This window comes from Scomber japonicus, chromosome 16 (assembly GCF_027409825.1).
Source record: "Scomber japonicus isolate fScoJap1 chromosome 16, fScoJap1.pri, whole genome shotgun sequence".
In the NCBI taxonomy this organism is placed as follows: domain Eukaryota; kingdom Metazoa; phylum Chordata; class Actinopteri; order Scombriformes; family Scombridae; genus Scomber; species Scomber japonicus.
In genome coordinates, this window is record NC_070593.1 from 21253803 (window position 1) to 21276058 (window position 22256).

Below are 22256 nucleotides of genomic sequence, written 5' to 3' on the forward strand. Positions count from 1 at the left end.
GGATTTAATAAGGCAGGGAGACATCTTTACAGTATTCAAAAACATGTTGGTGTTGGTGGAATATGGGACGAGAGCCTAAAGGAAGAGATTGACAATAGGACAAACTGGGTTAAATCAAACACTCAATAGAATAGGCAAGCACCCTACTGGATTATACACCCTGTAACAAACCCAAAACTGTCAAACATGTACTGATAGATTGTAACAGGCATGATGAAGAAAGAGGGGAATTTATATCAGACATCATGGACAGTATTCTTCTAATGAATTACTAAATTAAGAGTTAACAGGAATGTTATATTTATATTTATTAGATGTTTCCCCTGCCAATCTACTGCTCCATACTCCAGTCCAGTAGGTGGCGGTAAAGCATCTATATACTGACCAACCGTCATTGAAACTCAACGAAGAAGAAGAGGAGGAAGAAGAACTATGGCGTCGTGTAGTGGGGTTAGTAGTTTCTTCATTTTGATGTTAAATTGCCTAGTTTATTTGATGTTTTGGTAGATATAGTCGGTTAATATAATTTCTTTGGGAAAAAATTGTCACTATCCGGGGGGAAGGATGTACTCTTGCTCCACACTTGTTGTTTACAGTCTCGTGTTATGGTGCTAAGCTAATGCTGCTAACGATGGGACATCTTTTCCCTTACTTACGTTTAGATAGCTACTCTTTAATAACAACAGTCGGCCCTAAAGCGGTCTTTTTTTAGCCGAATATTTACAGTAAGTTAACATGACGCTTTAACTTCCAGGAGTCAAGCAACCTTACAGCCACCGAGGAGGAGGCGACCGAGACTTCTACGTCCCAGAAAAGAGAAGCGAGGCTCCGAAAATTTCGAGAGTTACATTTTAAAAGGGTGAGTCACTAAAATGAACCTTCTACAGCTGTTTGGTTGTTTGTGGAGGTGGTAAATTAAGCTGGACTGCATCATCTGGCACACAGGTGTCATAAACTCATTGAACATCAGAAGCGCTGTTAGTGTAAACCGTGTCAGTTTAATAAGTACTAATGTTGGCTCCCAGTAAACAAATATAAGCATCAGATATTTTCGTCCACAGAATGAAGCACGTAAGCTCAATCACCAGGAGGTTGTGGAGGAGGACAAGAGGCTGAAACTCCCTACTAACTGGGAGGCTAAGAAAGCCCGTCTGGAGTGGGAGCTTGCTGAAGGTCAAAAGAAAAAGGTATTTCAGTCTCTTTAATATTTTAGTGCTGATAACCTCTATGAAGCTCCACATATTCAACATGGAATATACAGCACCAGTCAAAAGTCTGGTTACAAATTCTCATTTAAGTGAATGGTGGACTGTGTGCCAACTTTTGACTGGTATTATAGATACAGATGATTCCAGTGAGCAAACCTCACAGGCATCTGCATTATCTAAACAGTGCTAAACCCTGTTTGTTGTCAAAAATGTTAAACGCATACATTCAGAGCCTGGATCTTACTGCAGTGCTTCCTATGAGAGCCCATCAATGAGGAGTATTGAGAGGAACTGAAGTGAAATCATCCACCAGTAAATTGTAAATGTTGCCACAGACTTCAAGTTGGGGAATGTTTACTCACACTGGAGGGTTTTTGTGAAAATTTTCATGTACAGTAAATTCCCAAAGTACCAGGATTTCTGTTTTTGTTTGTATTTTTCCAATTAATTACCAGTACTTGGCTTTCAGGATTGTGCTGACAGAGGTGAGGACTATGACAGAGTGAAACTGCTGGAGGTCACTGCTGATGATGCTGAGCGCTGGGAGAGAAAGAAGAAGAAGAAGAATCCAGACACAGGATTTGCAGGTTGGTGAAGGGTCTCCAGTGAAAACAGACACCGACTGTTTGATGGTTAAGAGACATGTAATAACGTGGCAGTAAATACATTAGCCAATAACTCACTGACAAATTCACTGAGCCAGTCAGTGTGGCCAATTTATCATTACTCTTAAAAATATGAAATCGTGAGTTTACCACGTTTCTCTCATGATGATCAACTTTCATCATGTAAAGGGGTCTTAAATTAATTATTTGTTTGTTTCCCTGCCAATAGCTGCCAGTATACTGACAGACTACTAGTATGTGTTTATTTACTTCCATAGCTTTGGCTGTAGTACTTATCAGACTGGCAAGAAAATGATTGTATGTTGTAGGTGCTCTGCCCTCTAGCAGGCTTCTTTACTGGATACCCCACAAGGCTCTGCCTTGGCACCTGAGAAAGATCTTTGGACTTACTGCCCAATCATGAGCTACTGGTGCAGTCACTGCTTGTCTCATCTTGAGAATGTATCACCTTCTAACTTTTTATCACCATTCGGTGTCACAGAAGAAATCAAAATTTCTGCTAGGTCCTGTTTCTCACGTGCCTCACCTCCATTTACACAATACTGTTTCTGCTGTCTGGGTCAGGGGCGTCAGGATGAGGCATACTCTCGCTCCACATGCCTCATGCTCCCCCGGGAGGAATGCAAGTGACGCTGCTTCAATCCCAGTCCGTTTAGTTGCGCTGGTTGTACACTCTATCTGGTGGTTCCTGGACCTGGTCCAAGCATCAGGCAGGGGGCACCATCGGCCATCCACATCTGATTCTGGGACAACACCTCATAGTCTGGAGGTTGACACCCACAGAATGTCAATATGAGTATTATCTGATCATTTTCACTGTCTATTTTGGCTGAGAACTGACACACGGTAAAAATAGACAACACACCAAATCACTGTTATATGGAGCTCCCTCACTGGATCCATAATGCAATCTGCAGATGGTATGTGGCCCTGGTTTCCCCATTGGGTTTGATGGTGAACTCCACCAGGGGCATCACGTCCTCTATGGCGCTTTTCAGGAGTCTCTCAGTGGAGGACGTTTTTGGCCACCTCTTAGACTTCAACCTTTGTGCTGTCGTATCTCAAGGACATGCCTGCTGGGTCAGTGTCTCATTCAGAACTGAGTGGGGGAATCTTTTGATAAATGTCCAGTATGTTGCTGGGTGTTTTCAGTCTGGTGTAAGGCCCTCTGGCAGCTTGTGCTCAACTGTTGTACCGCTGCAGTTTCATGGTTATGGCTGGGTTCAGACCCATCTCAACCCTAACAGCCTTCACTTTAGGTTTTAACCAATACCAAAGCAAATGCATAAATATAGTAGTTACTGGATGTGACAAGTCTATGAGTACATGCATTGCTCTCTAACCACAAGCCTGCTGGCCCTAGTTGTTTGTTGCTGAGTTTCAAAGAGAGACGAGCAGCGAGTGCGCTGTAGCTTTATAGGTGTGCTTCATGGTGTCTACCTCCTGACTGACCAGTGAGTGCAACGATATTCCTCAAGTGGGTTACTGGAGCTACATCCAGGTAACTACTATTTTCAGTTGTTATCTGGCAGCATCTCCGGTGTGGAATAGTTGAAACAAAAAGCCACCTTCCTTATCCTGGCTTACTGTCCACTTTGCCCCTTTAATTTTCTATATAATTTCTAGTGTACTGTCTGAAACTGACAGTTCACCCCTTTGTTTGGAGATGATTTGACAAATTTCCAGTGTCTAGATTAGATCATGATAAGAGGGTTAGAGATGGCGTAGTACCAGAACTCACTACTAAACTTTACAGGCTACTTCTTCTTCTTCCCCCCTGCATTAAATTATTTAGTGCTCCCACAAAAGTCGTGTGTGACTTTCCAAACAACTTATGTTGACGTAGGTGGGAAGAACCATGTGGATGCCATCTTTTGATCACCCAGCAACACGTGCTGTCACAAGCTTTATATTCCAACCAACAAATAAACAACTGTGTAACGCAATTAAGTTCAAAAGTAAGATCTGAGGACAGCAAGCTTGTTTAGCTTTAGGTTTAAAAGGAAATCTAAGCTGATTACATGTTTCTTTATGGATTATAAGAAATCGTGGTTCACTCCCATCTCTATCTCACAGCTAATATGATCAAGGTTGTTTAACACACTGAAGTGGTTGTCACTCACTGAGTGTATTGACTTTGGAATCCTCTTGCAAGTGTTGGTAGTCACGTCAGGAAGTAACCTGGAAGCACATAGCAATTTGATCAGGGCTACTCTATTTTAGGCTTGGGTACCCCCCCCCCCCCTCTGTGACACCGTAGAACCTCTGTCTATTCATTTAGTAAATAGTAATTTAATACAGTTTACTGTTGAGGAAACAACTGGTCCACCATGATTCTTTTCTGCTGTGCTCTACCATGTGTTTGTTTGAAAAGTCTTTCCACTTCTTTATCACACAGTGTTGCTACTAAAGATGGCTCCACCTACATAGCCATGTATATGGCAACACTGGTTGCATGTAAGGACCCCTGGGGTTATTAATCCTCCCGAACTGCTCCCAATTTAATCTACTAAAAAGGGGCTTGCGCTGTCTTCTAAATATGGCTGCCATCTGTTGCATCAAAACCTCGTTGAATTAAAACCTCTGGGGAGAAAATTATCACCAGAGGGGCTTCAATAGAGAAGGGGGGGAGGAGAGTTGCCTCCTCGTCCCCTTCTTAACCAGCCGCAGGTTGTGTTGCTGAGCCTCGTGCCTGCTCGCTGTTTGTTCCGGTAATTATAACTCACTCAAATTTTCTTTCTTTCTCTCTCTGTGTGCCTCACTCGCACACACAATGGACTGCAGGTTATGCTGAGGCCCAATTCAGACAATACCAGAGGCTCACCAAGCAGATCAGACCAGACATGGATGGCTACGAGAAACAGAGAGAGGAATGGTGAGTTAAGCCTGTCCCTGTCCTATCTCTGCTGTGACAGTGCTATATCTGTGTCCTCAATACTTTGTCCGGACAGCTCAAAATAAAGAGAAATGTCCTCTGGCAATCATAGACTGTTGTGCATTTCCACTAAGAGGCCCATAAAAGCAGTACATGATGATATCTTGGCTCTTCAGAACATAACTGTGAAATCTCTAGTCAAATGAATTGTAAGGATTTCCCCGGCATAATCATCTTAGCATTCCCCCATCACATGTACACAAAGCATTTTCTATATTATAACTATAGCACTATGCCACATCATTTGCCCTGGGGTTAACTGACATAAATGCACAACCCTGAATAATTTAAAGATTTTCAAGTATAAATTCAAGACATACACACTGAGGTCAAAGTAGAGTTCATCCCAGGTTTTTTTTTTTACCCTTAAAGGCATGCAGAACCTTTATGGATGTACCGACACATTTTGCCCTGAAGTGGCATCATCATCTTTCATCGGGATGAACATCCTCACAATGATGGGATAGAGAAGGCTGTTAAAGTATGTTAACGTGGTGATTATCTGTGATTATGTGTTTCTAATTTCCTTTTCTGGGGATCCACAGTGGTGAAGACTTCCATCCCACGTCCAATAGCCTGATCCACGGAACTCATGTCCCTACAAAGGAGGGCATTGACCGCATGGTGGAAGATGTTGAGAAACAGTAAGTCACAGTCGAAAAACAGGACAGGAGAGATGCCATATACCCTCCTGACCCTCCATTTAATATCATCTCCATCTCAGCCTGAATCACTGCATGTAGACCGCTAAGATAAACCATCGTACTGACTGACTGTTGCCTTCCCTTCTATCCCTGGAGTATTCTGAGGTCAATGTCAGCGAGAAAACACATCAAGCACTCTTAAGTGCCTAATAAACTAAACGCTAAATAATTGATAACTGAGAAAATATTGAGTTGTACATAAGTCAGCCAATAGCTACTGATAAAAACGTTTCTCAATAGCATTTTGTCCTTACATCAAATTGTGTGGAAGGACTGAGTTTGTGACCGCTTTGCTAATTTAGAAGAGAGGGGATGTTTTGTGTGAACCAGGGCCTATCTGATGAAATCAGCCCCAGAGTGGAAATCCTGATGGAAGTGGCTGATAGAAGGCAGCTCATTATTATCTGCACGGGTTGCCGCTTAGATGGGGGGACGCCAACTTACCCAACTGGACTATTTTAAACCTAATATTTACCAGACAGGACACGGCTCCCAGTCAGACCATAGCACGTGTCTATGTACATGACCTCTCATCTGTTTGACATCTCATGTCACCACAAGGAACCTTGATATGTATTTTGGTAAGTGGGTGTTGGTAGATGGTTCGGCAAACCTTTATGGAAACCATATGAGAGGCCAGTAAAGTCATGTAAAAAAGGATCAAACGGTACCTTTTGTGTCTCATATGTAAGTGAAAGCTGCTTCAAACCCCTTAGTTCTTCCACTTGTCCACTTTTTGTCTGTGCTACAGAAGTCCCTTTCACCTTTGATTAGCCTGGTCTTTTCCTGAGCCGAGCTATATTTGAGACAGTCTAAGGCTTGTGTTAGAGATGCAACTGTGGGGCATTAGACTAGAGTTCAGCTGCCAGGGTATGACGCACAACAATGCTTTGAAGACACACTGAATCAAGACTAGGAGCTCCCAGTATTTTCCTCTGAGTATGTGTGTACGTATGAGTGTGTTACGTTTTCCATTGCTGCTCTCCTCGCCCCAAATTATTGCCTACAGCCAATTATTGTTATTGGATACGCCATGAATAGTGGCCGTATAGACTTATGAAACCTTCACTAAGCTGCTTTTATTTGTTTGCTTTTGTCAGGATCGAGAAGCGGTCCAAGTACAGCCGACGCAGGGCCTACAACGACGATGCAGACATTGACTACATCAACGAGAGGAACGCCAAGTTCAACAAGAAGGCGGAGCGCTTCTACGGCAAATACACAGCAGAGATCAAACAAAACTTGGAGAGAGGCACAGCTGTCTAATGTCCAACACTTCAGTTTTCTCTTCATTTAACAGTCTTGGATGCATCTTTTTCTTCCAAGAATATATGTATTAATGGCTAAAACGGACTGTGTATTGTAACGCTGAGGTTATTTTGAGTTGAAAGATAATTCAATCATCTGTAAGATATATAGTGTTTGGTGTCTCTTTGTACAGTATAAGTATTCTTATCCTTATTTTGAAATAAACCACTTTCAATTTTCCAGTTATCTTGCACACTTGTTGATGTTTTTGCGTGTGGTCTCATGACAGAGACCTTTTAGAGCGTGAGAGTGAACTACCATCAAACCCCTTAGGGCACGTTGAGCAGAAGATGCCAGCCAATGAATGTTTTAGTGTAGGTGCACATAAGAGATAAGACACCAACAATTGAGCAATTCAATTTTTTCATTATCACCCACATCTCAAGTTTAACCAACTCGCCCCAAGCTGTGACATGAGCAGCGGAGCCTTGTGACTGGAGATAAAAAGAAAAGCAAACAGGTTCCCATGCGAGTCTCCTGCAGTCCTGTCTGTCAGAAACTAATGGCATTGCACCCTCTACAGGGCAGACAGCCACCAGTGTGTGTGGTTTACCAACATTGAATGTGTCCTTACTTGAATCACACTTGTTACATTTCATCTGCATTAGTCAATCTTCTCAATAAGCCTCAGAATAAATTTATGGGATGCCCTCGAGGGTTAGTGAGCAAAGACGCCATGACAGAAGTTGTTTATGTTCTGCTGAAGGGTAGGGGAGGTCATCAAATTATGCCTTTGATATCTGACTCGACTTAAGGGAGTGTATTAAAGTGTTCAAGTGTATGATTGTGATATTTTTGTTGTTTTATCTGATTAGCCTAAGGACATTGGCTGGGGATTTTTTTCATTTTTTTTTTTTTTTGTGTGTGGAACAACTGCATAGATTGTTGTCTCACAAATGATCTGACACCTTTTTGATTCTTGAGGCTTATAGCCAGTTTTGAAAATGTTCCCTTATTATTATTTAATTGTTTAAGCCTAATAAAACTTGGGTAAACACCTTTATAACTGAGTATGCCTGCAAGTGATTAAGTGGCACTAATTAATAATTTAAAAAAGAAACCACATAGGAAAAACAAAACATGGGTGTTCACGATGAATCAGCGAATCGTACAAGAACAACAGGACAAACTCGTCTGTTCTCTCTGCGTTTCTTTGTAAAAGTTGGACTGCTTTGTGTTTGTATCACTACAGCTGATGTTTAGCTAATTCCTGTAAGACTCTGTGTTGTGTATCTTTCATGTCTTATCTCCTATCGTAGTAATTAATCAGAATTACAGGTCAGTTTACAGCAGGAGACACGCAGTCTGGCAGTCAGACATACTCAAAACAGTGTGTTTTCACCTCTATTACAACAGATTGTGACACGCATCGAAGTTATCAGCCTGAAACATCTTGGGAGGATTGAAATTTATCATTTATCCCATTAGATGAGTTACTTTTCTAGCAGTAATTCATCAGTATTTTAAACATATGCCAAGGAGTTGTCAAAGTAAATACACAGCTGCTTTAGGGTTGGTAGCACATAAGCCACAACAGCAGGATGTATCAAGTTACTCAAGAAGAAACATGTTCAGGTCTTGTGTTAGCAGACAGTTGACGGTGATAGATGTTTGGATCATCTGAGCCCAATGTGTGGTAGTCAGGTTTTTTTTTTTTCAGAGCAAACATTTTGATAACTCCGATAGTAAGAAAAGCACAGGTGCTACTAAAAACATTAACAAAGGCTCCGACCTATGCAAGAGTCATTTCATCATTCATCGCCTGTGATTGAGAAAGGTCTATGGTAAAAATCTAATGTACAGTAATACTTCATTCATATCTCACATCACTTAACAAACCAATCCTGAGGTGTAGGCTGTAATTCAGAGGTCTGTAAACTCAGGCTGCTGTATAAATCTAAATGTTTCACAATGATAACAGCCCAGATGCACCAATTTAAAAACAAAATGAAGTTTCTGTATTATGGGATAATACTGACACTGTGTGGCCATGATAAAAAATGCAGCTAACTTGTATGTGACCTGTTGAAATATGGTCATGTAGACAACACATCTACACTGTACTATAGGAAAATCTCTAGTCATACAGCTGCACACACACTAGACCAGAAAGATAAACTCAGCACCTTTTTAATGGTAAAGCAAAGGTGCCACATTGTTCTCTTTCCCAGCTGCCTGATATACTAACCTGTATGTGCTCTCAATGGTGGCTACAGAAAGATATGATTCATAGCTTTTTATTTCATTGGTGTCAATAGAACTATATTTTCTGCATCACTGGCACTAAGAGGTTCCTATTCAGTTCTTTTATTGGGGCAGCAAAAAATATGCCACTTAAACAGATGTCTCTATGTAATTACTATTAGATTACCCACGAATGCACTATTACCTTCATACAGACTAAAGAGCGCTTTGGATTTACTTTAGAGTTCGCTATTACTCTAATTAACCATCATGCTATTACATGATTTAGTCAATCTTGGGAAATACTCAATTGGACAATGCAAAAGTGATTTATGTGACAAATGAAAGAATGCAAACACACAATACGTTGTTTTGTTTTTTTATCAAATAGACTTTATTTTATCTGTAAACAGCATATACAATACAAAATTGAGGGAGAGAAATAATCCCACCTGAACGAATTCTTCATTTCTTCCATAATTTAACTCTTTAAACATCTGAAAGAAAACACCTGCCGTGAATTGATTGAAGATCATATGAACAAAATATTTACAGTATTTACAGTGTCCATTTAATCTGCCACACTAGTGTGACGTGTGGAGTGTGTGTTTGCGTGCGTTGGACGATTTTCGTGATCTGACTGGAACCCAGTGGCCATAGGGCTTCCTGCTTTCATAGATGTCCATTCTGGGAGTTACCTTAGCAATAGATGGAGCTGCCACTGTTGGTTTGGCCACAGAATTCTGGAGGGACAAGTTGAGGAGAAAAAGTCATTAGAGGTCATCAGGGTAATGTGAAACTGTGTTTAGTTAAAATAAAACAAAGCTGCAAATTAAAATCACTTACATTAATGCTGAAAGAGATGATTTTCCTTTTAGGGGACATCTTTGGGCTGGGTGCATCAGGCTCCACATCACTGCTCTGTTTCAAACAGATAAACCAGATTTAGTTAGATATGAGTGTAAAACTGATGGCAGAGTGAGCTTTGACAGTTTGTTCATACAGATTATAGATTCATTACTAATATTAAAGCTCTTCTATAGCATGTCATTATGCGTTATCATTAAGGAGTTAGCTTCAACAAGTTGCAGCTCTCATGCACATTTTCTCCTCACACTCCTGTCACAGACTAGGCCATTAAATGAATGTTTCAACGACAGGCCTTGAAATAGAATATAAATAAAATTTAAAAAAAGGACAAAATAAAACAAACAAAATAAAGTGAAAAGAGGATGTCTTCTCTGTCTAGAGTGGCAGAATGATGGTGACGCAGGTTTCCCAGCCCCTCAGCACACGCCTCATGTACCAACTTATCTTGGGCATATGGAGAGGAGTTCTTCATGTGTTTTTAGTTCTCTTGACAGGAATAGTCACTATAACACAGTCCACACGCCTGCGCTCCATCAGCGATTGGAGGGTTCTGCTAAATAACAATGACCCATTTCAACTGCAAGCACAAATACATTTGTCATGTACAAAAATGCTACAGCCGGTTATGAAGTATGAAGTATGAAGTCAGTGTTAAAGTTTCTGAATTGCTGGTGCATCATCTGAAAATATCTGTAAATTAGCATTTACAAATGTCTTAATGTGAGATAATGTGTTAATAATCAAATTCAAAATCTATAGTTGATGAACTACGCATTGTGAACATTGTGAGATTATCAATTAACCTTTCACGCAAACACTTATTGTCGTCACCCAAGTCACATGACAGCCCTTTAATCCCAGGTGCCGATGAGTGAAGGAGACCACTGTCATGTTATCTATGAAGACAGGAATAAATACAGAGAGTATGTGCATTCTCTCAGGGGTCCAAAGGTCAACACAAGACACAGGAAATTCAACACAGACCTGAAGCTTATCAATACACAACTTTAGACATTAGCACTCTGTTTGCTTAACACTATATTTTTGTTGCAACATTGGTAAAATGTTGCAATAGCTAGAGACAACTTACTTACAAGAGATAAATGAACAAAAACCCATAATTCTTCCAGTACAGCCAAAGATATGTGTAAATAAGCCATAGTAAATGAATTAATCAGTCATACATAGGTATAACATGAATACTTATACTCCCTAAAATTCTCACCACTTGCTGTGTCCAAGATGGAAGAAAAATACTTATTTATTCACCTTTAATCCAAGTTTGCTTATCTTAAGTATGCGATATGTTTTGTGAATACCCATCATTCATTCTTAGACACCCACCTCTGATGGAGACTTTTCCGGGTCTTGTCTCACCCATGTCTCTGACACTGGTGACTCCCTGCACTGCTCAGACAGGATTGGTGTCACACTCTCAGGAAGTTCAAGCCTCTCCAGTCCCAACATCTTAGCATTGGCCTTGGCAACTTGTAGGAGTTCTCTTTTGTCTGAGAAACAAGTTGAGATATATTTTAATCAGTTGTATAATTGAACAATTTGGACCAACTTCAATGTCTGCCCAAAAAATCAATACAAATACACAGAATAAACATCAACTTACCATCCACAGTCAAACTGTCAGAACGTCTGGAAGATCTGGACCTCGGGCGTCTCCTGTGGGATCTGGGTGGGGATTGGGGAACTCTGCTTCTAAACTGACTTCCAGTCTTCCTTTGTTTGTTTATTCTGCTTGAAGACTTTGAGCGGGACCTGTAATGTCTACGACTTGAGTACCTGTCTGGCGAGGGTGAGTGGCTGTCGGAGCGAGACTGTGCCCTGTAGTTACGTGGTGGGGAGCGGCGGTAGCGGCCACGACCATATCTGCGATGGTTGTCACAGCGACAACGGGAGGAACGTCTGTGGCAACGAGGGTGAGAGCGGGATCTTGAGTGAGAAGATGATCTGCTGTTGGATGAAGAAGATGAAGACCTGTATCGTCTCCTGTAGCTACATCTGCTCTTGGATCTGGACCTGGACCGAGATGAGGAAGAGCTTTTCTGGTCAAAAATCACATTGATGCCATCACTCTGACGAGCAAGGGCCATTTCAGAGTTTTTCATGCCTTCTCCCTTAGCCATTGTTTTTTAGTGCCACAAGCTGAAATGAAACAAAAACAAGTCAGAATATTACAGATAATTCCAGTCATTACAGTAATCATTTCCCCCCTCGAATCGTTAAATCTTAGCAGTTAGTGTCTCGGGATATCAGCCACAGTCTCTGAGCAGGCCTGTAGCTTTAATGGCGGGTTTCACAACAGTGCTGCTTAGCAACGTTACGTCACTGCAACGGCTGGCCGGAAAATTCCGGCCTAGCGCAAGCTATAGATAGCTTTCCTAGCATTAGCTTAGCGTGGCATAGCCTATTATCACTCGAAGACTTTGTATTCAATTCTTGATGCTAGTTCGACATAGACATTACAATTAGATGAATAATAACAAAGTCAAACGTTACACCCAACTGTAGCTTGGCAAAACAAAGTTAACATTGTACTATCAATGCCTTTCTTACCGAACAGTTCGTCGACTGTAGCGTGAAACCTTTGTACTGTTGTCGATATGTCTGGAAAGTCGCTTCCAAAAAAAGTATCGCCAAACCAAGCTTGTGAACAATAACTCAAAATATTCAAAGTTGGTGGTTTTAGCTAGCGGTAAATTATTTAACAAGTCAAACTGTTTAAATGCGCGATCGTTGTCTCGTCGTCGAGGTTTAACCTTGTGGTGTCGTCACTCGAATGATAGTCAGGCGAAGCAAGCAACAGCGATTCAAGTAGCCTCTGGAAATTTCCAGTCACGTGATGCGGGGGGGGGGCGATCCGAGTGTTTTAAACAGCTCTTCGGCTCTGTTTGGTTTGATCGGAAAGACGGGAAAGACTCGATTCGCTCTAGAGTTATTTAAAAAAAATAATCTTTAAAAGTGATATCGTGCCCGTATATGTTCCCTTATTATCCAATAATGCCCTGATCTGTCTGGATTCAGGACAGCAGGAAGCCAATTCATCAATATCATACAAACTCTGACAAAGTTGTTCAAAGGAATCGAATCGTTTGAACGACTGCAAACTAGCAGGAAAGCAGCAACAAAAATAAGAGCAACTTTAGCAGGAATAAATGCACCGAAGTGAAAATAGAGTAAATTCAGAAAACATTATGTCGAAAGCAAAATGATCCTTCAGATGTGGTTTTAGATATACTCATTAATTCATAAAACTTCCTAAATGTCATCAATGAACTCACTCACTGTCTTTTCATGTTCACGTTGGTTTCATGTTAAGGTTTACACTCTGGTTGTATGGTGCAGATAAGGAAGTCTTCTCTTTGTCCCTACATGCTTTAGATTTGTAGATTTAGATAGTTACATGCACACTAAAAAACTACATGCATATTCCTAATGCTTAGGGATGTCTGTCTCTCTTTTATAGGAGGAAGTAGTGAAACTCAACAGCTGAGCTCCATTATTAGAATCCATTTCAATAACGGGGGGAGGCAACTGAACCCCCCTGCAGTGGTGGAAGAAGTAATTCGATTCTTTACTTGAGTAAAACTACCAATGTAAAAACAAAACTCCATTACAAGTAAAAGTCCTGTATGAAATATACAGGATTTTTACATGAATAACAGGCAAGGGTCACCCGATAAATCTGAGGATCTCATGAGTTCATTAATGAGTGAGAAAAGAAGAAAAACCAAAGCTCTGATACATAAACCTGTTTTCAGTGTTTGGACTTTATCCTCTAATCCTTTATTTTTGGGGAAGCAAAGGATAATTTGAACATTCATTAAAATGAAATCATGTGAGGCGTTTAGTAGGGAAAAATCACCATTTGGTGACGTTATTAACATTTCACAGACATCTGAAATGTGACCCAGACAAAACACTGCTTTTTGTAAGATACCAAAAAGGTTGGTTTTCCATTTTTAACAATATGTTGTATTTTAAAAGCTTAGTTTATATTCATTGTAATATTTAGCTTTAGTTATATTATTCATTGATTGTATCAAATATGAAAGAAACTAAAGCTCTCAAATAAATGTAATGGAGTATTTCCCTCTTAAATGTAATAGAGTGGAAGCATAAAGTAGCATCAAATTGAAAGTAAAATAGCTACAAGTACCTCATTGTACTTAAGCATTATTCTGCATTATTATTATTATTATTATGGGCGGGTAATAGCGGGAAGTCATTCATGTTTCAACATCGGGTAGCGACTCACATCGAGTAGCTCACTGTCTTTTCATGTTCACGTTGGTTTCATGTTAAGGTTTACACTCTGGTTGTATGGTGCAGATAAGGAAGTCTTCTCTTTGTCCCTACATGCTTTAGATTTGTAGATTTAGATAGTTACATGCACACTAAAAAACTACATGCATATTCCTAATGCTTAGGGATGTCTGTCTCTCTTTTATGGGAGGAAGTAGTGAAACTCAACAGCTGAGCTCCATTATTAGAATCCATTTCAATAACGGGGGGAGGCAACTGAACCCCCCTGCAGTGGTGGAAGAAGTAATTCGATTCTTTACTTGAGTAAAACTACCAATGTAAAAACAAAACTCCATTACAAGTAAAAGTCCTGTATGAACTAGCGACAGACTTCACTTGATCAACTGAAATATAAGGGAAACGTGGTACTGCCCCTTAAATGTAATCTCGGCATGTGCGAGATCTCGCGATATCCAATTCTGTTTATTTGAGTTCCTCCTTCTCCACAAAGCTGTAAAGCGAAGTCGCGCCACTGCTCACCGTCGTGTTCTGATCACCTGCAGCCTGAAAAACAGTCAAAGTCGACAAAAGATGGATATTCTGACTGTGTTGCCGTCCAGCTTTGGATATGTCATATTCACTTATCTCTACAGCTGGTTTATGCTGGCCTACCTCGGAGTCAAGGTTGGGCTTGCCAGAAAGAAGTACGGTGTTAAGGTAAATAAAATTTGACTTCAGAGGAAACTATTGGAAACCAGTCAGAAGTGGACGCTCTATGCTGTATTTCTTGCTCTTTTGTATGACTTATGTTCGCTTTACTTTGCAGTATCCCGATATGTACAGTGACAAGGACCCGGTATTCAACTGCATCCAAAGAGCACATCAGAACACCCTGGAGATTTACCCTCAGTGGCTTGTTTTCCAGACCATTGCAGCTCTTGTTTATCCAGTATGTATCATTTTTATACACTTAAACATACACAGACATCATTTGTATGTGTTGTCTTTAGTCTTTTGCTGAAATTTATGGGCATAGAAGTGGATATCAATGTCCACTAAACTTTACTACTCATGTCAGGAGTGTGGGAGTGGCAAGCAGCCCTTATGATCTTTGGCATAGATCTCCAGATAACAGAGATGTGTCAGCACATTTTCATTAAACATTGAATCATCCCTTTTTCTTCCAGTTGACTCCTGTCTATATATATATATATATATATATTATTTTATTTTATTTTATTTTTATTTTATTTTTTATATATATATATTATTTATTATTTATTTACTTATTTTTACTTATTTTTTCAGGCAACAGCATCCGTGCTAGGGATTATTTGGGTGACCAGCAGGTTCTCCTACGCCTGGGGCTACTACACCGGAGGTAAGACTGACACTGATTTAGTGAAAGTGAGGAAGGACTTCTGAACTTTTTTTAAAAACAAGAATTATCCGTACATTTCAAGGCTGACAAAGTAAATTTATGATGTATAATGTAATATGCATATGAGGAAATTATATGGCAGTAAGTGGATTAAATCAATATCAGGATATGGCCATGTAAGAAATAAAATGCAATTTTCTGGAAATGCAATGTTTGCTTTGTAATGATCACTGCATGAAGGCAAAGGTCATCCACCTGCCACTACACTGCTGACAAATTTACAATATTGTCACTCTCATATTCAGCAGTATAATAGGATGTAATGTTTAATCATTTTGAAGGCAAACCGTTTCCAATTTGCACTACATGATGTTGATAACACTCTAGCATTAGGTGTGTAAAGGTTGCCAAGGTGTGTCAAGGTTATGGTTTTGTTAATTATTTACACAAGATCTATATCTTGAATGTAGATCAGAGGTAATGAACAAACAATTGTGCAACTAGCACATTCATAAATAGTTTTAATGTGTCTTAAAAAAGGAAATATATTCATTGCTGAAGTTATATGATGATAGAACACTGTCATGTATTATCTACAAATACAATATTTTATGATTGTATGAAAGCAGGCCAAAATGTCCTTTTTGTGATCACAATTTATATTCATGGCTCATACTAAATTGTATAAAAAAATTTCAAATATGGTCCAATTTTGCATTGTGCTATTTTTAATTCCAGATCCAGAAAAGAGGATGAGGGGTGTGTACGGCTACATCGGGTCCTTGGGAGTCATCATTCTTTCCATATGTGTAGCCTTGCAGTTGCTTGGAGTTTTTTAAAATGATCCCCATCTTGTGTTTGCCCATCTGGCTGAAAACTCATTTATACTGACTGTGAAGTAGCTGGGCAACTTGTTTAACTAATAATTTCTCACTGTGATGCTTTACATAATATTTTACGGACCACTAACTTCATAGTTACTGCCTTTTTTACATATTGATTGTGAACATGTATTCAATGTAATTAACTACAAGACTTCAGAGACTTCAGATGAGGTAAACATGGGAAATAATCATATCAATCAATAATCAATCAATCAACAATCAATTTAGTTTTGACAAAGTTCTGCTTATTTTTTATTTTAGCATTTTTATTCTTGGGGATTTCTGTATTTTTTTCTTGTTCAGGTCTTTTAATAGTATGCAAATAAAACAGTGGAAAATAAATCTGTCTTTGGTTGATTAGGTCCCAACTGGTTAGACGTGTGCAACTGGTGACAGTTTGTCCCCAACAGACTATCTACTGCTTCTTTTCAAAGGGTCACAAGCCAAAAGTTTTGGGAGCCCCTGTTCTGTCATACTCTGATCACAGTTGCAGATTACAGTGTGTGAATAATAAAGGGTCAGCAGTAGGCGGGAATGCCCCATGTGATTTAACACATGATGTCTCAGTCACTAATCTCCTAAATGCCTCCAAGCCAATCCATAGATCATCTTAACAGATCAACGAAAATATCCTGATGACTGTCTCAGGAAAGTTGTTTCCTCTGAGACAACCAATGTGTGAACTTCCTTTTTAAAAAAAATAAACACTGCATTTTACATTTTTTGCTGTTCCCTTTCTGCTACCACATACATCACCGAACCACAGAATAAGCAAAGTAAAATGCAAGTAATCCAATTCACAAGGAAAGAGAGAACACACACATTCCAAGATGAACACACAATTGCCCTCATATGTATCTTTTTCATTTAAATTTGTGTTTATTGTTCAATTCCAGTATTTGTTGCAGGGCACCATACCTTCATAAATACATGTACTACTGCTAAATTTGTAGGTCTTATCCAATAACCTGTAAATTCCCACTGTAAGTCAATTTAAGCGTTTTTATTCAGAAATAAAGGTTAAATAAATTGCATAATTGTAGTTTGGTGAGTATTTTGTATCATAGCACATATACTAAGAATTTTATGCTGAAATACTTTATTAAACTATTAAAAACTTGTGTATTTATATTGTTTTATATTTCACTTTCATTATGAATTGTTTACAGAAAGAATGTATTACCTTATATGCTGTTATATGATTAACGAGTTTAAAAATCTCTACATCCCATGTGTAACTCCCAATTTTTTACTCGTTTACTACCATTTTGTCCCACAACATCTGAAAGCACCAACATAAACAGCGTGTCAGAGATAAAGAAAAAAAATTTTTTGTCCCACAACACCTGAAGGCACCAACATCAACAACGTCTCAGAGGTTCACTTCATCAAATGGGTGTGGGGTGAACTGCGCATGCGCATGACAGAGCTCTTTCGGAAGCAAAGTCGGGCTTAACCAGGGGGTGCACATCAAAAACCGAAAATAAAAGGTAACAATTCCTTTTAAAAATGACATTATAAAGAAATAATACCACCGAGGTGCGTGTTTTCCCTTAAAACCACTGTTGACGTTTGAGTTGTGTTATTATTTTCAGCGACTTCGTAGCGAGAAGGAACCTTCAAGGAAATGATAGCTAGCGTTGGTGCCAAAGCGATGAACAAAAGAAACCGACGACACAGTCATGCTTTTTTAAAGTCTGCTTTATTATCAAACGGGTTGTTTCTACTTCTTTAATGTGAATATTTTCTCAGCTTTGTTGTCGAGTAGATGTTACACATCATTTTTAGTTGAAAATCTTGCTGTTGGTGGTCTGTGGAAGAGTCAGAGCTGAGCATCATCTTTACTGTACAGCGATTGCGCACAAAGCTATTCTTTGTGTTTGTGAATTCCGATATAAGTGTTTTTTGTGGATATTGTACTTGGCTGTTACGTATAGATTCGTCTACATAATGAACGCCTGTACTGTCGACATGACGGAGTTTTTCTGTAAGTTACTCATGTTGTTTTCACTTTAGTTAGCTTACTGTCTGACTAGACGCTGTTTTCCCAAAGTCATGTCAGGATTTCTGGACGGGATCCGGTGCGGAGACTGCGAGTGCAATGTGGACTGGGGTGAAAGAAGAAACACCATCGCATCTATAGCTGCAGGGGTCCTGGTAGGTCACTGATTTCCTCAGTTAGAGTATACACACTGTACAGATGCACCCATACCGACACTGATACTCGATATAAATCCGATACTGGCTCAAATAGGTGGAACGGATTTTGATGACAATAGGCATATCTGTTATTGGATACCATTATTTTAGTAGATAACAATACAGTAAATTTATATGTAAGTATTAATTTATTTTATTTTGTTATACAAAGTTAGGAAAACAATGTTAAGTCTGATTTTGCCATACACATATAAGATCCCAGTCCCATACAGCTCATTAAATAAACACTAGCATTAGATAAGTACTCAGTATTGGTCAATACCTGAAGCCCAGGTATGGTATCAGGACTGAAAAGGTTAGATCAATGCTTTCCTATAGGGCATGCACAGTTACCTATAGCCTTGATTCTAATTACTATTTACTTAGACACAGCTGTTAGTTCCTGTTACACATTCTAATTAAAACTTTACATGTCACAATAATGGTCATGTATCTCCTCAGGCATAATTTGCATCCCATGTCATTGCAGTTCTTCACAGGTTGGTGGATTATCATCGATGCAGCAGTGAAATACCCTGCTGAGGGAGAGTTTCATCATGCTTATCACACTTGTGGAGTCATTGCTACAGTGGCCTTTCTCATGTAAGTATAACTTTGTAAACTCTTCCTCTCTCATGAAATGTTGCATTTTTCTCATCACAAGGTCTACTTACTTGGTGTTTCAGAAGCTTTCAGCCATCTGTAGCTCAGTTGTCATCTTGGGTTTATATTATCAAATGACGTCAAAAGGGAATTTTCGTTACCTCCCTTGCACAATATTGCCCTCAAGTGCTTGTTGCAGATAGCCGAGTCTGCATCTTTTGACGTGAAGTATAGCCAAACTTTTGAACGTTTCACCTTTTTGAAACATTTTGAAGGTACACTTCCATCCATGCAGGTGAGAAACTGACGTCACGCATAGCGCCGGCACGGCTATAGCGCTAAGGGAGCGGTGATAAAAGATTCAGTGGCACCGAAATGAAGCATTGAAATCTGCATTGCTTTTCGGTCTGGACTGTTAACGTCAGCACCGTTGCCATTATGGTACCGAATATCGGTACCCATCACTAGGTGTGACGGTTAAAACGTCTCTGTTCAAAGATGGCCTACTTAATCTTTTTTGACTGACTCTTTGTGGATGACTTTGAACCCCTCCCAGGTGATGCTGTGACTAGTTTCAGTCTAATGTCCAGACACCAAACTCACATGATCAAAACGCCATACTTGGGACACGTGATAGGGACTAAACCGTCTCCATGACAACTGAGCATCTCCATTCACTTAGGAAGAGCACTAGATGTGGCTGAAAGCTTCTAAAGCAGCTTCTGTGGCTTGTAATATGTTTGTATTTACTGTTTTTTTCTGTATTTGATGCATCTAGGATAAATGCTGTGTCAAATGGCCAAGTGAGAGGAGACAGCTACAGTGAAGGCTGCATGGGACAGACCGGTGTGTATGATACAAAACGCATGATGACTTACTGTATATTATGAGTCAGTTTCCCCACAAATATTTAATTTTCTCCATCTCCCATTTGTAATGACGGCCTCTTTACGGGTGAGGTGAATATTTTGGTAATGTCAAATCCGGTGGCAGTAGTTACAGTATGACCCAATTTCAGACTATATGTGTTACCATTACAACATCCAGTACACGCTGTAAAACACAGACCTTTAAAAATATCCTCTAGGGTGCGCAGGTGGTCAGGTGGTTAAGAGCGCATGCCATGTACAAAGCAGACACTGGTTCGAGTCCCAGCCGGTGGACCCTCCTGCATGTCACCCCCCCTTCTCTCTCCTGTAATTTCCTGTCTCTACTTTCAAATAAAGGCGTCTATGCCAGAGAAAATCTTTAAAAAAAATAAAAATAAAATACCATCTAGAAATGTTGTGGGATTTATAGAAATACTTTTTCGACAAAAAAGCTCAATTAACAGGTTAAATATTCTTAAAATCACATCTTCTCCTTGTTCCATATTGAAAATCCAAGATTTATGAATATTTTCCTTTTAAAAGCTTAACTGCTGGACACAAGATGTCTCCAACTTTACTCAAAAGTCTGTTCTCAGTGTATGTGCACTGAAGTCTTTATGTTTCTACAATAAACTGCATACTGGACCACGACTTGCTCCAAACTAGTTGTGATGACACTTTCCTTTTTCAATGAATGAGTGTTGCAACAGCGTTCTAGTGTTAAACTCCGAGCAAACATCCAAGCACTGTAACAATTATAAAAAAAGTGGTGTTTGACTGGAAATGAACTTGAAAGAAGTGCTGTGCAGAGTCACCCAGTAACCCACCCTTTCTTATCTCTGATTGCAGGCGCCCGTGTGTGGCTCTTCATTGGCTTCATGCTGGCTTTTGGCTCCCTCATCGCCTCCATGTGGATTCTCTTTGGAGGATTTGTAGTGCCTCGTAAGTCCTGTTTGTCTGCTTAGTACATCTTGACTCGTACTAACTGTCCAGTCATCGGTTTTATGGGTGTGACATTGCGAGAGGCTGGTGAGCCAGTTTGATGCAGTAACTGAATAAACCTGCTATGCTTTATAAAGTGAATTAAATGTTATATAATTCTATTTTGGAGTTGTGTAAAATGATTCGCACTGCCTCATTTTTTAAACCTCTGTAAACCTCTTGTCTTTTGCAGAGAAGCCTGTTGTGTACCCTGGTATCGCCATTTTCTTCCAAAATGCATTCATCTTCTTTGGGTAAGTTAAAAGTCTGAATCAGCATCTTGTTTCCAACCCTTACTTTCACTTCAGCACAGGTATTTTGCAGAGCATTTTGCTGACATGACTATCCTTTCCTCCTGATTCAGGGGCCTGGTCTTCAAGTTTGGACGCACAGAGGATCTGTGGCAGTAATTGTGTGTCTGTTTGTCCACTGTTATACACTCTGCTTTCTATATTGTATGTTTATACAATATGCTTTAGTGGTTATCCACTTTATATAGAGACTTTTTTTTAGCTTTCAGATTAACATGTTTAATTTATGTTGTTTGCTGTATAAAAAGGCTAAATCATACCTAAGCACAAATTTTCATAGATTCCTTAAAAGTTTGAATACTTTCAAGTGCGACACCTCTTTAAACGTGTCTATTTGCACTCAGACTGCATAGCCATGTTGTTACAATGGTTTACAACTTGTGTATGACAAAATGTGTATTTTGGGAGCTTTACTTCCCTAAGCTGTCCACATGTCCTTTGGGTATACTGACTTCTATGACATTCTTCAATTTGAGTGGAAATACCAAATAATGATGGTACAAAAATATCATTGAGAGAAAAATGTCTTTCATAATACTGTACACATCCATATTTAATGAATGTAATCATGTGGGATTGTTTGTATTCCTCTGAAATAACATTATGTCAGTTCTAAAACTTTGAAGTGACCCAGATTTATTGTTAAAAGAGAATTAGCTTACACTGCTGACATGACGTCAACAAAGGTTTAACAGCTGCAGGGTTTTATTTACATACTAGAGACGTGTATGACTGCAACACATCCATTTGCTCATGGAACATCCGTGGCAGCATTAAAACAGAAACATACTGAACAGTAAAATTAGTCTTACATTCCTCCACAGTTTCCAACTCTGCTTCTTGTCCCAGTCTTGCACATATAAAAAACATCTAAATACTACTTTGCATATAATTGATTTAAATGTATCGTATGGAATGTAATATATTGTATGAAAT

At 39.4% G+C, this 22256-nt stretch overlaps 4 protein-coding genes across 5 annotated transcripts; 3 read left to right on the forward strand and 1 right to left on the reverse strand.

Annotated features, from left to right (window-relative positions):
• Nucleotides 1–420: 420 nt before the first annotated feature.
• syf2 (SYF2 pre-mRNA-splicing factor) lies at nucleotides 421–6967 on the forward strand. The gene is made up of 7 exons (XM_053335428.1): nucleotides 421–450; nucleotides 755–859; nucleotides 1062–1187; nucleotides 1678–1795; nucleotides 4619–4709; nucleotides 5315–5413; nucleotides 6574–6967. Exons 1-7 carry the CDS (start codon nucleotides 433–435, stop codon nucleotides 6737–6739), a joined length of 723 nt encoding a protein of 240 aa, XP_053191403.1. The 5' UTR covers nucleotides 421–432; the 3' UTR covers nucleotides 6740–6967.
• A 2365-nt stretch (nucleotides 6968–9332) lies between these two features.
• On the reverse strand, nucleotides 9333–12627 carry rsrp1 (arginine/serine-rich protein 1). The gene is made up of 5 exons (XM_053335697.1): nucleotides 12404–12627; nucleotides 11457–11992; nucleotides 11180–11343; nucleotides 9812–9886; nucleotides 9333–9708 (listed from the first exon to the last, which is right to left on the reverse strand). The coding sequence occupies exons 2-5, from the start codon at nucleotides 11971–11973 to the stop codon at nucleotides 9550–9552; spliced, it is 915 nt and encodes a 304-aa protein (XP_053191672.1). The 5' UTR covers nucleotides 11974–11992; nucleotides 12404–12627; the 3' UTR covers nucleotides 9333–9549.
• Nucleotides 12628–14597: 1970 nt separating this feature from the next.
• Nucleotides 14598–16536, forward strand: mgst3b (microsomal glutathione S-transferase 3b). The gene is made up of 4 exons (XM_053335712.1): nucleotides 14598–14809; nucleotides 14919–15041; nucleotides 15401–15473; nucleotides 16212–16536. Exons 1-4 carry the CDS (start codon nucleotides 14684–14686, stop codon nucleotides 16310–16312), a joined length of 423 nt encoding a protein of 140 aa, XP_053191687.1. The 5' UTR covers nucleotides 14598–14683; the 3' UTR covers nucleotides 16313–16536.
• Nucleotides 16537–17781: 1245 nt separating this feature from the next.
• Nucleotides 17782–22114, forward strand: tmem50a (transmembrane protein 50A). Of its 2 annotated transcripts, XM_053335626.1 has the most exons (7): nucleotides 17782–17847; nucleotides 18411–18514; nucleotides 19047–19159; nucleotides 19938–20005; nucleotides 20878–20970; nucleotides 21203–21263; nucleotides 21374–22114. In XM_053335626.1, the coding sequence occupies exons 2-7, from the start codon at nucleotides 18413–18415 to the stop codon at nucleotides 21417–21419; spliced, it is 483 nt and encodes a 160-aa protein (XP_053191601.1). In that variant the 5' UTR covers nucleotides 17782–17847; nucleotides 18411–18412; the 3' UTR covers nucleotides 21420–22114. The 2 variants fall into 2 exon arrangements, with proteins under 2 accessions (XP_053191601.1, XP_053191600.1); XM_053335625.1 differs by lacking the exon at nucleotides 17782–17847 and having other exon boundaries at nucleotides 18199–18514.
• The last annotated feature ends 142 nt before the right edge of the window (nucleotides 22115–22256 follow it).

What these genes read in the sequence shown, in the direction of transcription:
- mgst3b (XM_053335712.1), top strand. Translation starts at nt 14,684, where the DNA reads ATGGATATTCTGACTGTGTTGCCGTCCAGCTTTGGATATGTCATATTC. An exon ending in GAAAGAAGTACGGTGTTAAG is followed by an intron (nt 14,810 to 14,918) that starts GTAAATAAAATT and finishes TTTACTTTGCAG; the next exon opens with TATCCCGATATGTACAGTGA. An exon ending in CTGGGGCTACTACACCGGAG is followed by an intron (nt 15,474 to 16,211) that starts GTAAGACTGACA and finishes TTTTAATTCCAG; the next exon opens with ATCCAGAAAAGAGGATGAGG.
- rsrp1 (XM_053335697.1), bottom strand. Translation starts at nt 11,973, where the DNA reads ATGGCTAAGGGAGAAGGCATGAAAAACTCTGAAATGGCCCTTGCTCGT. An exon ending in TGACAGTTTGACTGTGGATG is followed by an intron (nt 11,344 to 11,456) that starts GTAAGTTGATGT and finishes CTTGTTTCTCAG; the next exon opens with ACAAAAGAGAACTCCTACAA. An exon ending in TCATCTCTTTCAGCATTAAT is followed by an intron (nt 9,709 to 9,811) that starts GTAAGTGATTTT and finishes TTGTCCCTCCAG; the next exon opens with AATTCTGTGGCCAAACCAAC.
- syf2 (XM_053335428.1), top strand. An exon ending in GAGAAACAGAGAGAGGAATG is followed by an intron (nt 4,710 to 5,314) that starts GTGAGTTAAGCC and finishes GGGGATCCACAG; the next exon opens with TGGTGAAGACTTCCATCCCA. An exon ending in GTGGAAGATGTTGAGAAACA is followed by an intron (nt 5,414 to 6,573) that starts GTAAGTCACAGT and finishes TGCTTTTGTCAG; the next exon opens with GATCGAGAAGCGGTCCAAGT.
- tmem50a (XM_053335626.1), top strand. Translation starts at nt 18,413, where the DNA reads ATGTCAGGATTTCTGGACGGGATCCGGTGCGGAGACTGCGAGTGCAAT. An exon ending in AGGCTGCATGGGACAGACCG is followed by an intron (nt 20,006 to 20,877) that starts GTGTGTATGATA and finishes CTCTGATTGCAG; the next exon opens with GCGCCCGTGTGTGGCTCTTC. An exon ending in AATGCATTCATCTTCTTTGG is followed by an intron (nt 21,264 to 21,373) that starts GTAAGTTAAAAG and finishes CTCCTGATTCAG; the next exon opens with GGGCCTGGTCTTCAAGTTTG.